The sequence below is a fragment of the Eumetopias jubatus genome, unplaced genomic scaffold (assembly GCF_037043125.1).
Source record: "Eumetopias jubatus isolate StellerSeaLion01/CBP00866 unplaced genomic scaffold, mEumJub1_p1.0 scaffold_4, whole genome shotgun sequence".
NCBI lineage: Eukaryota > Metazoa > Chordata > Mammalia > Carnivora > Otariidae > Eumetopias > Eumetopias jubatus.
Window position 1 is genome coordinate 73,192,991 of NW_028274810.1, and position 15,743 is coordinate 73,208,733.

The window sequence follows — 15,743 nt, forward strand, 5'->3', positions numbered from 1 at the left end:
ATGGATACTGATAATGTCCCCTTCTTATACCCTCCTATTTCCCCAACCCCACCAACATTCCTTCTACTGACCTGCACTAGAGTTTGAGGGGAGCAACTGCAGTGCCAAGATGCCCTGACGAATCATACTGACCAGCCCAAGATCAGCTGTCACCATGGAGACTCCCACCTTCCGGCCTGGGGGCTCCCCTGAGTCTGGGGACTGGTCCTCTGCCTGGCCCAAATTACAGAAGAGACAGAACTGGTCAGACGGCACTACTGTCCCACCCAGAGCCAAGCCAGAATTTACAGCCCAGCGCTGGCCAGGCCAGAGAGGCCTAATCCTCTGAGGACCCCCAATCTCCCGCTATGCAGCCGAGTCCTGACTGTGCTTGCTCTCCCAGGGTGTGCTCAGATGCTGACCTGCAGATGGACAGGGAGTCTGGCACCGGATGGAGCACCAGATTATACTGAGCAGGGTTCCCCACCTTTTGTCAATGAGGCCCCTTACCTAGAGTTTCCTAACACTATGATGAAATATTCTCTACATCAATCAGATTAAGTCTTCACACAGGTGGGACTCAATTTCCTCGGCTATTTCTAGGATGTCCAAAGGAATGAGCAAGTGCGTTCAAGTGAGTCCAAGCAGCTTTATCCCTGACTGTACAAAGTCCTAGAGAACAAAGCCGCCCACGATCACCCTCTCAGATCCAGTAGGGGAGGAGATCTAGGACTGAAAACACACAGGCAAATGGCTTTCACATTTTCTCCCAGCAAGAGTGTGTGTCTTGGGGAACGTACGTGAGCCCTCCTCCAGCAGGGAACCTGTTGTGTGTGCTCACCAGCAATTCTATCCCTGGCTCCCTCTCCCTTTTGCCCCTTAATAGCTCCTCTTTCTAAGTGGTCTCCACCTGCTTTCTCTCGCACATACCTGACTCTGGGGGTCATACTGCTGCTGCAGCATGGTGGCCACTTTATCCTCAAAGAGACAGAGCTGCTCGTATACCTGCTGCAGGAATGCCTCCCGCTGGGAAGGGTCCAAAAGGCAGCCCTGCACCAGCACCTGAGAAGCATAAGGGAAAGACAAGATATGAGGGTCAGGGGGACACTGGAAAGTCCCCCTCTGGTCTCCTTATTTATTCTCCACAGCTCCCTCTAGGCGATCCTGACTTTTCACCCAGGATCTCAAGTCGGCTAAATCCACAGCCAGTTCCTCTCTTATCAGATCATCTACTCCATCAGGGATATGGGGCCATTCGTGACCTTAATCTGGTTCACAATCTTCCTCTGCTTTCAGTCCCACACACTGGGTTCCCCCAAGCTCCCGCATGGCGGTGCCCTAAGATTTTCCATCTCAGGTCACCAGACTACCCCACCTCAGCCTGGCCAAGCCTTTCTCATTCTGACTCATGCTTTTTTATTTTTGTTGATTTCAAAGCACGGCACACAGAGGCGGCTCTGGACCTTTTCTCTTTTAGGTGCAAAATCATCTTCCCAGTGAGTGCTCCCTCCTTCCCTTTACCCTCAGCAGGTTAACTCCCACGCCCCTCTTCACAGAGAGAGGGAACCAGCCAATGGGAACTTCTGGCTTACTTTAACCAGAAGGGTGTACTACTCTCCAACCCACTGAAAATACCCACAATGTCTGCCCAATATTTACATCTATTTATGTTTCTGTTGTTCTTTTGAGGCAAGAAAACACTCCTCCTCTGCTTTTTTCCCCTAAAGCTAATCTCTCCAACTAATCTTGGACCTTTTGCCTAATACCTTCGTTCTTTCTCCATGGGGTTCCTTTCCTCCTCCTTTCAACATAAATATAAGTGCTCCCACCCTAGAAATTTCACACAGACCTGGAAGCCCCTGTGATCTCTCCTGTCAGGCCCCTACCACCTTCTCACATGCAGACTACTCCCCTGCCCCTGCCCTCCTGGGCAACAGCTGCCTCTTCACTCCCTACTTGGGGCTGGGCAAGTGGGTGGTCACAGCCAGAAGAGAGGAGAGGGGGGCTCTATACGTCCACAGGCCTGACTATGAGAAGAAAAACAGAATCAGACGAATAGTAGGAACTGGGGCTCTAAAGTGGGAAAGACGTTCACAGCGGTACTGTTTACAGGAATGAAAAGTGGGTCAACCCAAGAGTCCAACAATAGGGTTTGGCTAAATAGAGAATGATAAAATGTGATAAAATATTAAGCCAGGCAGCAATTAAAAATCGTATCTTCAAAGAATACTTCCTGACAAGGAAAAATGCCCCGATTACACATTAAAAAAGCAGGACGTCAAACCATGCGAATCACCTGATGTTTCTCCTCTCTTTGGATGGAGGGGTGGTAGTGAGCAAGGATAAACAAGTACTCAAAGACATGAAGGAAATTCCATCAAATGTTCATAATACTTATTTCTGGGTGGTGTATTACCGGTGAGTTTTGTTTTTCTATTTTATGCATTTTTCAAATTTCCTTCAATGGACGTACATTATTCTTGTGATCTTTTGTTTTGTTTTAAGGAACAGCAGGATACATCTTGGGGAGCTTTAAAGATGGGGTGGGGGAAGGAAGCTAGCCTGGGGCTGACTCTGGCTTGGGGGGTAACCTGAGTAAGCCTCCTCTTTCTCCACTGCTGGTTCAGGGCCCACCTCTTCTCCAGGGCTGCAATCATCTTCTGCCCGCTCTCCTCAGTACAGAATTTGTCCTCTAATCCATCCTCCCAATGTACAAATCTGATCCCGTTACCATCCATTTAAAAACCTTCCATTTTTGGGCGCCTGGGTGGCTCAGTTGGTTAAGCGACTGCCTTCGGCTCAGGTCATGATCCTGGAGTCCCGGGATCGAGTCCCATATCCGCTCCCTGCTCAGCGGGGAGTCTGCTTCTCCCTCTGACCCTCTTCCCTCTTGTGCTCTCTGTCTCTCATTCTCTCTCTCTCAAATAAATAAAATCTTAAAAAAAAAAAATAAATAAAAACCTTCCATTTTTAATAGTTTTAATAACTGAACAGTTTTAATAGCTAACATTTTTGCATGTTTTCCATGTGGCAGGCACTGTTCTAAGTGCTTGATCAGTTACCATATGATATCGTTACTGTTAATATCCCTATTTTGGAAAAAAAGACAGATGTGCAGAAAGGTTAAGTAACTTGCATAAGGGCTCACAGCCGGCAAGCAAATACAGGGGTGTGTGAATCCAGTTCAGCGCTTGCATCATCACGCTAAACTCTTTTAATAGAACAAAGGACAAGTTCTTAGCCATGACACTCAAAGCCTCTCATCATTCTGCCTCCACTTACCTCTGTCTCTCTTTTTTTAAAAAGATTTTATTTTTAAGTAATCTCTACACTTAAGTGAGCTCGAGCTCACAACCCTGAGATCAAGAGTTGCACGCTCCATCGACTGAGCCAGCTAGGTGTCCCTCTTATCTCTCTCTCTCGTCTCCTCTTTACTACCACTCCCCACCCCTACATTCAAGGTTACTGTGTCAAACAGAATTACAAAATTACTGTGTCAAAGGACACCTGTGATTGGGAGGGCCCTCTGTGGCTTTGCTTTTGGGCCCCTCTGTCTGGAAAGCCCATTTCCCCTTCTTTGAAGGGTTAACCTCAATCCTTCCTTCAGGACTCAGTTCAAATGCCTCTTTGTGCAGAAGTCTTTCCTGTCGCAGCCCCAGGCTTGGCTGGGGCTCCCTCCTTCTCGGTGCTCCCACCGCACCTGAGTCATTACTTACAGTGCCCTTATCACATTCAACTGGAATTACCTCCTTCAATATCTGTCTCCCCACCACTAAACTCTCAACTCCTCCCATCAGGACAGGGACAGTGTCTGATTCATCTGTGACTACAGGACGTAGCCCAGGCCTTGCAGAAATTGGGCTTCAGTAAGCATCTGGCAAAATGAACCAAGCGTTGAGTGATTACCTAACACCTATGCCTTCCCTGTCTTGACTATTGGTGCCTGCAAAGCTCGGCCTCTGCCTGGGGATGCAGCCTACAACCAACAGTCCTAATAGCTGTACTAGAAGAGCACTTTAAACCACAGCAGATGGCTGGGATTCAGACATGCACCAATTGCCCTGTAGATTTCAGACCCTCAGGTGCCAGTTTGACAGCTAAGGTGACAACATGGCCATCAGGGACAGTTTCAGGGTAAGCCCCTACCGAAGAATTGAGGGTGGTTAAGAGCAGATGAGGGGAAATTGGGCCACTGCTTATCTAAGCCCAAAACAGATATTCCAGTAACAGACTTGGCCATTGTCCAAAAGGAGTGTCTTGTGCTAGCCTGCTTGGGTGGTGGATAAGCCCTGTGCATTATCTGTATGGTCAGTATAACACCCAGCAGTTCACAAGGCCCTCATAGGAAATGACCCTCCTCTGTCCTTGGCAGAAATTATGTTTCTGGGTATTTGTTATATTTCAAAATCATAAAATTATTCTAAAAGATCATCTCCCAGAGGTAGTGCCAGGAGTAAGGATACAAGCAAACCTTCTAATAAAATTAGGAGGGTGGTGGTGGAGGCCTAAAACAGAGACCCCCAGTGGCCAGAATCACAGACTTACAGAAGAAGTGAGAGAGGCATTTGTCTAATCAAGGCCACCTGACCTAAAGCTCATGAGAAGGCTCTTGAAGAGCAGAGGAACAGATTCTTCTCGAGAGGAGAGAGACTCAGAGATGACTAGTAAAGAGGTTCAAGAAGCCGGCGGAGCTGGGGACTCTGGGCACAGACTGCAGAGACGGGACGAGGGTACAGACCTGGGGAAAGTATGCACTACCTGGTGGGCCTGCAGGCCAATGATTGAGGAGTAGGCCTGGATGGTTATGTAGATCTCAGGCTGGAAGTCGATGCAAGATCCGGGCACGCGGAAGGGTCGAAGCAACCCGCCCAGGCAGCGGGAGAGGGCATGGAAAACTTCATCAAACAAGATCTCTCCTGTGGAATCATCCTGAGGGCAAGGCAGAGAAAGATCTCTCAAGTGTAACCAAAAGCAGCCCAGAGCAGAAACGAGCAGCTTCCCTGGGAATTCTTTTCTGAAGGTTGATCACACCCCCAAATACGGTGCCACGGATGGGGGGGGGGGGGTCTGTCTTTCAACACTCACCATTTAAAAGCCTGTTTCCTTCCTCCAATGGTAGGCTGGGATCCCTTTTCACTTCTCTCAGGCCTCTCCCTCTCTCCCTCACCCCCTACTCCCTCCTTTCCTCCCACTGTCCCCCCCCACCCCCTTACCACAATGCCAGTAGACGGGCTCAGGTCGAGCTCAATGACAAATCGATACTGCCAAGCCAGGAAGGTGACCCGGGTGGAAGGTACAAGGAGGAATGGCCTTGAGACCACTGGTTCATCTGGCTGCCACCCAGGGGGCAGGACGCTGAGGACTTCCAACTCCTGCTCAGACTGGAGCTGACAATTAGGACAGAGAGAAAGGCAAAGGGTCTGGGAAGAGTCACCCCTTTTATTTCCAGGACCTGAACTTCTGTATCCAAAATGGCAAATCATTGGTGCCACCTCCTGCAACCCCAACCATATATTCTTCCTGTCTGGAAAATTAAACAGCATTTCCCCTGTGGAATCATCTTGTGGGCAAAGTCACTTGCCCATCCTAGAATTGGACCCCTCAGAGTTAATCTCCCCTCCCGTTTCTAGGATCCTCTTAAAAAAGTAGATTCTTTTGGGCCAGCCCCTCGTATCCTGTATGTTTCTGAGCCTCACCAGCATCTCCGGGGGTGTGGCCTGCACAGTTTGATGCAGGTGATTGAGGAACCAAGCCAGGCGGACATTTCGGGAGATTCGATAATCCTTTTTCATCAACAGGAACACCTGCCCAGCTTCTTCTACCTGGAGACAAAGAGACATTTAAAAATTTCTAACCATTCACTGAGTTCCTGGTATCCGCAGGTGACCGCACAGGAACGTGTTCAAGGAGTACATGACACGTGAGTGAGAGGCAAGGCAGCAGAGGCGAAAAGTTAACTCCCACCTCAGTGCATGGGGTTCCCAAGGGCTCGGTTCTCTGCTCCCGCTCCCCCTACGTGGACTTCTAAGTTCATGAAGTGACCTTTTCACGTTATCGAACATTTAGTAGGTGTTTCTCCTATAAGCCACGAGCTCGTTGAGGGCAGGGACTGTGTCTTGTTCTATTTTTGTGTTCCTATGTGTGGCAAATTGCTTACAACAGAGCAGATACTCTAATATTGCTACATGCTTCCTCCTAAGAAGCCTTGACCACAGCGGCCACTAAAGGACTCTTCACTGTGTGACTAGCGAGGCTGCCTCAAAGTTCAACTTCTTCGGGTCACAACCTACACTTTCCCCACCCTCCACACTTCTTAGCGGTCAGCACTCTAGACCCTTCCCACTACTGCCTCACAACCGTTGACTCAGCAGTGTCCTGCCAAGCGTCAGCTCCCTTACCTGCGTCCCTGTCCTTCCATTCACAAGCCCTGCCAAATAGTGATTCAGGATGGATGCGACATTCTGTCTTATCCACACATATACCACTAACAGCTGCGCTTTGACGCGAAGAAACCTGTCACCTTGCCGTGCCGCCTCTGGCGGGCCTTTACCCATCCTTTTACTTCTCCCTGCTAAGCAACTTCTCCTGTTTCCCCTAGAACGTTTCCCGATCTTTCAACCCCTGGAGTCCTGGCAGATAAACTCACCTACTGTCTCATGCAGAAAACAAGCGTCCACTGGTCTGAACTCCCCCAACGTTTCTTCCTGATCAAGGTTTATCTGAAATTCCTTTACTCCCTTACTCTAGCCTCCGATGAAAAGATTACTGTCCTCTTGGTTTACACAAATTGCAAATTGCTCGTCCTGGGTCCCTGACGGGTGAGGGGGAGATGCCAGGCTATAAGCACTGAAGAGAGTGGTAGAAGAGAAATGAAAAGAGGCCAGTGATTGCCTGTTAAGAAATGTGGTATGGAAAGGAAGGGAAGGTTTTTTTTCCCCTAAGTGGGGGAATGGGGAGAAGAAGTAGAAAAAGCCCTGGAAAAATCACAATGGAAGGGTGCTGGGGCAGACAGGAGGGTGGAGAGCAGAGATGAAAAGCCTTTCTTCTACAGGACAGAAGGCACACGGCAAAAGATGCAGAAACAGTCCCTGGGATGTGGCACAGGTGAGAACAGAAGGCAAGGAGAGGGAAGGCACTCCCATCCCTTGAGCACCTATAATATATCTAACAGTCCCCCGGAGAGGCTAAGTGCAAGAACTTCAGACTCAGCCTGGCATGAGTCCCAATTCGGCCTCTTAGTAGCCTGTGAGGTCAGGGAAAGGGTACTTAACCTCCCCAAGCTTCAATGCCCTCATCTGTAAAATGGATCTAATCCTAATACCAATCTAGTGTTGTTAAGTGGGTTAAGTGAAATCAGGTACATGAAGTGCTCAGCACTGTGCCTGGCACTCACAAAGAACATGATACAAATTAACTATTACAGGTTATTAACAGGCACAATACAAGGTTCTTCACACAAGTACCTTCACTCAGTCTGCACATAAGACATTTAACAGAAAAAAACTTGAGGTCCAAAAAGTGAAATGATTTAACACAATTAGTAGGTAGAGGAACAGAAGTCAAACCCAGGCCTCATGAGCCACAACGCCCAATGACTGAGAGTGACAAATGGATAAAACTGGGGAAAGAGCAGAAAAGATTTGGGGTGCCTGGGTGGCTCGGTTGGTTGAGCATCTGCCTTCTGGTCTCGGGGTCCTGGGATTGAGCCCCACACGTTGGGCTCCCTGCTCAGGGGGGAGTCTGTTTCTTCCTCTCCCTCTGCCCCCCCCAAGTCTTTCTCGTTCTCAGTCTTTTTTAAAAAAGCTTTTATTTATTTGTCAGAGAGAGAAAGCGTGAACGTGCACACAAGTGGGGGGGAGGGGGGCAGGCAGAGGGAAAAGCAGGCTCCCCACTGAGCAAGGAGCCCAATGTGGGACTCGATCCCAGGACCCTAGGATCATGACCTGAGCCGAAGGCAGATGCTTAACTGACTGAGCCACCCAGGCATCCCTAAAAATCTTTAGAAAAAAAAAAAAAGAATGAATGATGGGTCTCTACAGGCAGAAAGGATGCTCTGGCATAATCAGAAAGATAAAAAAACAATTTAAACATCAATATGATGTGATTCAATATTATTTTGTGTTAGCTCTCTACACTAACCTAAAATCACACAACTCTCTATTTTACTGTTTCCCTACAGCTCAGGTAGGTGCTGGCCAGGATTTTGGATTTTATCACCAGAGTTAGGGCAAGCTACTGACTTTTTTTTTTTCAGCAGAGCAGTAACATTATATCTGCATTAAAAAAAAATTCCCTCTAGCTACCACGTGATTCAGAAAGATCCCTAACGACCAGGGGAGATGACCATGGCCTAGACCAGAGCTACTCAAAGCAGCCCTTCTGTGAACTGTGAGACTGAACCCCCATGAGACAGCAGTTGTGCCAGAATGTAAAGCCAGTACTGCCTTTCATTGAGAAAGCCTGGTTTTACACATTCAGCTGAACTAACTTTCAAGACAAGTGAGCTTAGCTGCCATTTTAAGGAGTCTTTGGAATAAGACAAAAATTGGTGATTAATTGGAAAGTAACAAAAAGGTGTCAAGGATGGCTAAGATAGCACTGGAAACCAGTAAGCTGCAGAATGATTTCCAAGTTAACTAGAAAAATCAGATATAGGTATCTTCCATCATTTCTAACCACCATTCCCCCAAAAGGTCCCATCAGATTGTACACCCTCATTGCCAAGATGCTAGAAACAGAAGAGGAATCTACGGGTAAAGAAACTGCAGCAGTTACTTGCCCTCTGCCTGGCCCTTGGTCTCAGACTGGGATGCTCTCATAAACCAGTCAAGCTCTCTCTCAGGCCTGTCTGAGCTGGGTGTGGGTGTGAGATGAGTGCCCACTCTTGTCTAACTGCTGATGCTGGATCCCTGCCAAGGGTCTTATCTAGAAAAGGATAGGCTGGGGCTCGGACTGTTATCAGAATAGGAAGGATACCCGAATTCGGCAGTCCTGTTTATCACTCTATCCTCAGAGCCTACAGCAGTGCCTGGCACATCAGATGCTCCACATGATTTTGCTGAATAAGTGAATTCACCATATGTTCTAAGCAAAGCAAAGTTGATGTTTAAAACTAATAATCAGCGGGCGCCTGGGTGGCTCAGCTGGTTAAGTGTCCAACTCTTGATCTCAACTCAGGTCTCGATCTCAGGGAGATCAAGTTAATCACACTCCAACTCAGTGTGGAGCCTACTTAAAAAAGTAAAACTAATAAAAATAGTAAAACTAATTCTCAAGGTGAGATAATATTAACACTAATCTCGGTACTATTTTCCTCTTGTTCTTTGGTAGTTAGTGAAGACTTTTTTCCAAACACCAATCTGTTTCAGCCATGCAAGGAAACACCAAAGGGAGTTTGGGCCCCAACTGAGCCGGGTTAAACAGGGGAGAACGCATGTCCGTGGGTCAGTACCGTAAGAACAACTGGGAACAATTGCTCATTCCATCTTCTAGGACTAAAATCTTGGCGATTCTGGGTTTAACGGATGAATCTTTCTATGATTCCCTACACCGTTAGGTACCTCCATCAGGCATTCACAAGGCAGTCTATAGCTCTTCTTCATAGCACCCAGCAGTTTTTAATGAAGAATTTGTGTATTTCGTAATGTCTGTTTCCCCTACAAGTCTGGAAGCTCCAGGGAGGTAGAAGTTGTGACTATATACTGTTCTTTGCTGTATCCCTAGCAAGTAGCACAGTGCCAAGACACACAAGGTGTTCAAATATTTGAATGAATGTATAAATGAGGGAAATTGCTGTCATAAGCTTTATTTATTCTCTTCTCTGTTTCAAGCTATGTTTTGAATTTCTTACCAGTGATTCCTAGTTTTTCACTGTTATCAACATCTGCTCTTTGTTGTTCAAGAGTTCCTGTCCTTCATCTACTTTACGGAAAAACTAGCCTATTTTATTGTTTGGATTTTTCCTTGCTTCCACAAAAGTTGTTTTTACCAGGTTTTCACTAATATGTGGTTTTCTAATATTCTTTTTTTAAACGGTTCTTGGAATCTGGGGAGGGGGTGCTGGTGTGGGTTCTAATAGATTTGTTTTGAAAGCAAGTGTGCTTTGATAGCTAAGCCTCTGGGCTTGAGCTTTGGTTTCCTCCTCTATAAAATATGATCGCCTCCCCCAATGGCATGTAAAAGGATAAATGCATGTATTAGTGTAACGATAACAAGTAATTAATCAAAAAGGTGCTTCTCTAAGTCTGGAAGGAGTCCCGCATAGCCATTCACCAGCTTTTTTGCTCTTCTCCAGTTACCTGGCATAGTTGGGTGTTTCCTCACACTAAGCCAAAATGTCTTCTTGATATAATCTTGACCCATCCTTGAGATCTGTTTTCTTGAAAACATCTAAACCACTGTTGGTTTTACCTCCTAAGGTCCCACAAGGAAAGTCTGACCCCCTGCCAAAGGAGAATCTATCAAACTTCTGAGGGCAGTCCTGAGTCTCTGCTTCTCCATGGTAAACATCTCCCAAGTTCTTTAGGTATATCTCAAATGCCACGGTTTCCAGTTTCCTCACTATTTTATTTCTTATATCATATGCCTATGAACACTAGCTGGTCTCTTTTTCAACTTAAAATGTGGGGGCCAGGGGGCGCCTGGGTGGCTCAGTTGGTTAAGCGACTGCCTTCGGCTCAGGTCACAATCTTGGGAGTCCTGGGATCGAGTCCTGCATCGGGCTCCCTGCTCAGCAGGGAGTCTGCTTCTCCCTCTGACCCTCCCCCCTCTCCTGATCTCTCTATCTCATTCTCTCTCTTAAATAAATAAAATCTTTAAAAAAAATGTGGGGGCCAGAATGGAACACAATACCCAGGTGTGATCACGGATTCAGAGTTTCCTAAGTTCTATTTGTAAGCTTTACCATACCGTTGCCGCAGGCAACCTTCATGACTTTCTCACTTGTGTTGCTGTTAAGACATATCCTCCATTCTGTCCTCATGCAGGCTTTTTGGGACACATACAATTATTCAATTAGTCCTGAACATTGGGTAAATTCAGTCTATTATTCTATTGTGAGGCTCAGAGTGCTGTTTTGCCTTCTAGCAAATCTCTTTCCAGCTTAATTTCCCTGCTAATTTGATCATGATGCCATCAAGTCCTCATCCCGGTCCAAAGAGGACAAAGACAAGGTGAGTGTGCATTCATTCATTGGTCAACAAAATTTATGGAGAGCCAGCGACATGCTAGCACCAGGCTAGGTCCTAAGGATACCATGGAAAGCAAAAATTGGCATTCTCTGCTCTCACAAAATTTACCCTATAATGAAAAAAATAATTAATCAAATAATCACTCTAATTACTGTATTATTACAAACCGAGTAAGTGCACCAAAGGAGAATGTGGTTCTATGGTAGCATACAACAAAGTAACCTGACCCAGGCTAGATCTTAGGAGAAAGTGACCCTGAAGATTGAGGAGGGTTTGCTAGATGAGGATGGAAAGGGGGGATAAACCAGATGGAGGACACGTTCAGGGGCTGTGGTATTAGAAACGTTCTTTAGATTAGTAGTAGTTAGTAGGCTGCTTAATTCCACTACTGTATTGCTTCCATTTCTCTACGTTGTCTTTAAAGTTATTTTGAATGATGGATTAACTGCCCAAGGCCAAGCTGAAGCCCACCTAGTTCATCAACCAGTTCTTACAGAATCCATCTCTTGAAACTGGGGCGTTCGCTCAACGTGAGCTTTGAAACCAGGGGCGTTCGCTCAACATGAGCTTTCTCACAACATTCTCCCTCATCCACGATCCTTCGAAGTCAACAGCTATGTGTTAAAAACCATCATCTCGAAGAGGTCCTCACATGCAAGATGTAACTGATCAGAGCCAGGAGACTTAAGAATTAACTTAAGCAGCTAGAACAGTAGTTTTCAAAGTGTGATCCAAGGACCAGGTGCATCAGAATGGCCTGAGGTGCTTATTAAAATGCAGATTCCTGGGCACCACCCAGACCAACTGAATTCGAGTTGATAGGACTCGGGAACCTAAATTTAACAAGCTCCCCAAGGGATTCTTCCACTTTAATGTCTGACAATCTCTGAAATAGTTGTGTTCTCCCAGCATCCACACTCACATGGAGCTTCAATTCCCTGATATTTAATCCTGAGTCTGAAGTACATTACTCTTGGAGGAAGTCTGGCAAAGAGAAGGCAGGGTTCTGGAGTCAGAGATCTGGATTCAAACTGATGTGAGCTTGGACAAGTTACTTCATTTTTCCAGGCCTCAGTCTCTTCATTGATAACATGTAGGTAAGAATATCTACTTCATAAGGATGTTGTTGCAATTAAACATGAGAATCCGAACAATGGGAGAGGAAGCCTAGCATTCTTTGGAACATTTATTGAGGCCTACATACCATGTATAACAAGATGAATAATACATTATTAGGCACTGTGCTGCATACCATGTATACCAGGATGAAGGAAACATCGGCCATCTCAATTTGTTGGCTTTTCTTTGTTCTTTACACCCGTCCCTTTGTGATTAAGGTATAATCAATCTTTGAAGCCTTTTCCAACCCTCATGCTATTTTCTGTTAACAGAATCCCCTGAGATAATTTAGACACTTTCCCCCCTTGAACTGTCTGCAGGCTCCTTCCTACTGTGTGTATGCCAAAGTCCTGAACCTCTAGCATGGGCTCAACCTCACTCTTCTTTTCATCTCTCCCCAATCTCCCACTGAATTGGAGCACCTAGGATCTTTTAAACACTGGTTCTGCTGCTGCTTATTGGTATAAGGCCTTGGTGAAGTTACTTAAACTCTCCGTGCCTTAGTTTCCTCATCTGTGACATTGGGAAAATAATAATGCCTATCTCATGGAGATTTTACAAGGACTAGGTGATACTCAGTAAGCACTCTGGAAGTGTTAGCTACTCTCATTGTCACATTGCACTCACATTAGCAGCTGCTTCTTCTGTTCTCTGAAGGCTCTAAGCTCCTTCTCACCCCAGGATTTTCACTATTGCCTCTGCTCATGGCCAACTTCTACTCAGTCTTCAGGCTGAAATGTCATTTCTCTGAGAAGGCATCCCAACCCACCCCTCCCCTCACACTTCCTAACAAAGTCGGTTAAGAACCCCTTTTAAACACTCATTCACTCTAGTTTTCCTTTGCAGCCCTCATTATAATTCAGTGTTTGTTTACTCCATTAAAATAGGGGACATGTCTGTCTTACACTGCTTGGCATCCACCCTGATACTTGGCACAATTCTGAGTCCATAGTAGCACTCATAAACTATTTTACGTATTTGATGAATAAACGATTTCTTAAATCTGACTATGCCCAATTTTTTTGTCTTGGGATTGTAACAACCTCTAAAAGTCAGTCACTTTTCTGCCCAGGGACAGAACTCTTCACTCCCCCTACTTTCTGAGATAAAATTTTCGGAAATGCAAACCAAGAACTTAACACATGCTTAACTTTTGGCTGAATGAGACTCCCACAAGTATGTGTCTTGACTTCAAGTTACTACAGATCTGCACTGATCAATACTGTAGCCACTGCCAAATGGGGCTACTGAGAACCTGAAATGTTGCTAGTCCAATAGTCCAAAATGAGATGTGCTGTTAAGTGTAAAATACATGCTGAATTTTAAAAATTTGGTAAAAAAAAGAATGATAAATATCTCATAATTTTTATCACGTCAAAATGGTAATATCTTAGAAATGCAGAATTAAATAAAATACATTACTAAAATTGGCTTTTTACCATTTTAAATGTGGCTACTAGAAAATTTACATATATAGCTTCTGTTAGATTTCCATTGGACAATGCTGTTTTTTTTTTTAAGATTTATTTATTTATTAGAGGGGGGAGGGGCAGAGAGAGAGGGAGAGAAAGGATCTCAAGCAGACTCCCCGCTGAATGTGGAGCATGTCCTGGGGCTGATCTCATGACCCTGACATCATGCCCTGGGCAGAAATCAACAGCCATATACTTAACCAACTGAGCCACCCAGGTGCCCCTGGGCAATGTTGTTTTAGATTACCTGCCTAAAAGGTATGTTGTATTTCCCTGTAACATCCTCCCATTTCTTCTCATCTTAATCCTTAAGGAGATGTACTCCGAATTCTTTCCTTCTTTCTCAATATTGATATTTCTGATGCATGGGCTATTCCACCATCCCTGTGGAACATGTCTGATTCTTTTTTTTTCTAAAGATTTATTTACTTATTTGAGGGAGAAAGGGGAAGAGGGAGAGGGAATCTCAAGCAGACTTCCTCCCAACGTGGGACTCGATCTCACCACCCCGAGATCATGACCTGGGCTGAAATCAAGAGCTCAACTGATTGAGCCACCCAGGCGCCCCATCTGATTCTTTTAAACAGTACAAGGTTTCCTACTTAATCTTGGGTCTCATCACATCAAATCCCAACAAATTGGAGATTTACCATCCTGTGGCTACGTTATTATACCATAATCATGATGGTTAAAAATTAAGATCTGGAGCCAGGTCACCTGTTTGGGAATCCTGGCTCTACTACTTACTAGCTGTGTAACCATGTTACTCTGGTGAGCTCTGTGCCTCCATTTTCCCAAATGAAAGATGGAGATGATAAAAGTGTCTAGGGATGAGAGCACTAACTGATATTGGTAAAGTCCTGAGAATGGTGCCCGGCATGCAGTAAGCATTCAATAAGTAATGACTACTATTTGTGTCCTTATATACATCTTTCACCCTTCCCACATACTCTCTTAGAACACTGGGCACCTCTTCTAGTGATATTCTTTCCAAATCTGATAGATTCTATGCTCAGCTCTTCTAACTTCAAAACTCTGCTACTTCCCAGCTGAGTAGCACTTGGGTAAGGTACTTAACCTCCTTCACTTTTCAGTTTCTTTATCTGTAAATGAAAACGGATATTGCCACCTTCCCTTCCTCGCACAAGTACGAATAACATGTAGGTATAAGTTCCTTGCATTAGCACCTAATGGATGCCTCATACACATTTTCTGGTTTAGTACATAAGGTCCTCACACCATAAGAGAGGTATTTTATGAAGAAGGAAACAGGATCCGGATAGTCAAGACTTGCCCAAAGTTGCACAGATAGCTAAATAGCAGCGCCAATATTGGAACGAGGTTTCACTCCGAGTCAAATGTTTTTTCACGAAACCAAAGCTGCTCCCAAGTGCATGAGCGTTACAACTAAATTGATTCATGCTGTTTATGTCATTCCAATGTTTGGAGAAATGCATAAACCAGCAAAGTAGGTCTACTGCCGTGTTGCCTACGGAAACTGCAGGAGAAAATCAAACCACAGGATCATTATTAAGACCGAAGAATCCGAGAGCCCTAGAGTCGGCGACGTGTCTGAAATTTCAATAAAAAAAAGCCAAAGCGACAGGTTTCTGCTCTAGCCCCCCCTGAAGAAACTGCGGGCCCCGGAGAGGAGGTTCAATTGTCGGGCCTTCGGGGCTGGGCCGATCCCTGCCCAGGCAATTCGGCACGGCCGCCCCCCAGGCCGGGAGAGGACCGCTGCCGCGCCAGGCTGCCGGACCCTCCCCCTCGGGGCTCGGGGCCCAGGGCCCAGTGCTGCGCCCGCCCGCCCCTCACCTCCGGCTCCGGGCGCTCCGAGGCCATCACAGCCCTCCCGCACGGGCCCGGGCCAGAGAAGATGCTCCACTCGTGACCCCTGACCCGGTTACTGCGGCCCCGCAGGAACCGGAAGTAAGTGGGAGGGCCGAGTTCTGAGTTTTCTGATTGGGGGACGAAGCCCTCTGAG

At 46.0% G+C, this 15,743-nt stretch overlaps 1 protein-coding gene across 2 annotated transcripts in view; it reads right to left on the reverse strand.

The window, feature by feature from the left end:
* Positions 1–15,656, reverse strand: part of SZT2 (SZT2 subunit of KICSTOR complex) — a 50,348-nt gene extending 34,692 nt beyond the window's left edge. For both annotated transcript variants that reach the window (XM_028123273.2, XM_028123272.2), the window contains exons 1-6: positions 15,575–15,656; positions 5,676–5,801; positions 5,193–5,366; positions 4,738–4,908; positions 910–1,041; positions 72–213 (exon numbers count right to left, since the gene is read on the reverse strand). In XM_028123273.2, coding sequence (XP_027979074.1) covers positions 72–213; positions 910–1,041; positions 4,738–4,908; positions 5,193–5,366; positions 5,676–5,801; positions 15,575–15,601 — 772 coding nt within the window. In that variant the 5' untranslated portion in view covers positions 15,602–15,656. The remainder of the gene's footprint in view (positions 1–71; positions 214–909; positions 1,042–4,737; positions 4,909–5,192; positions 5,367–5,675; positions 5,802–15,574) is intronic.
* Between the last annotated feature and the right edge of the window lie 87 nt (positions 15,657–15,743).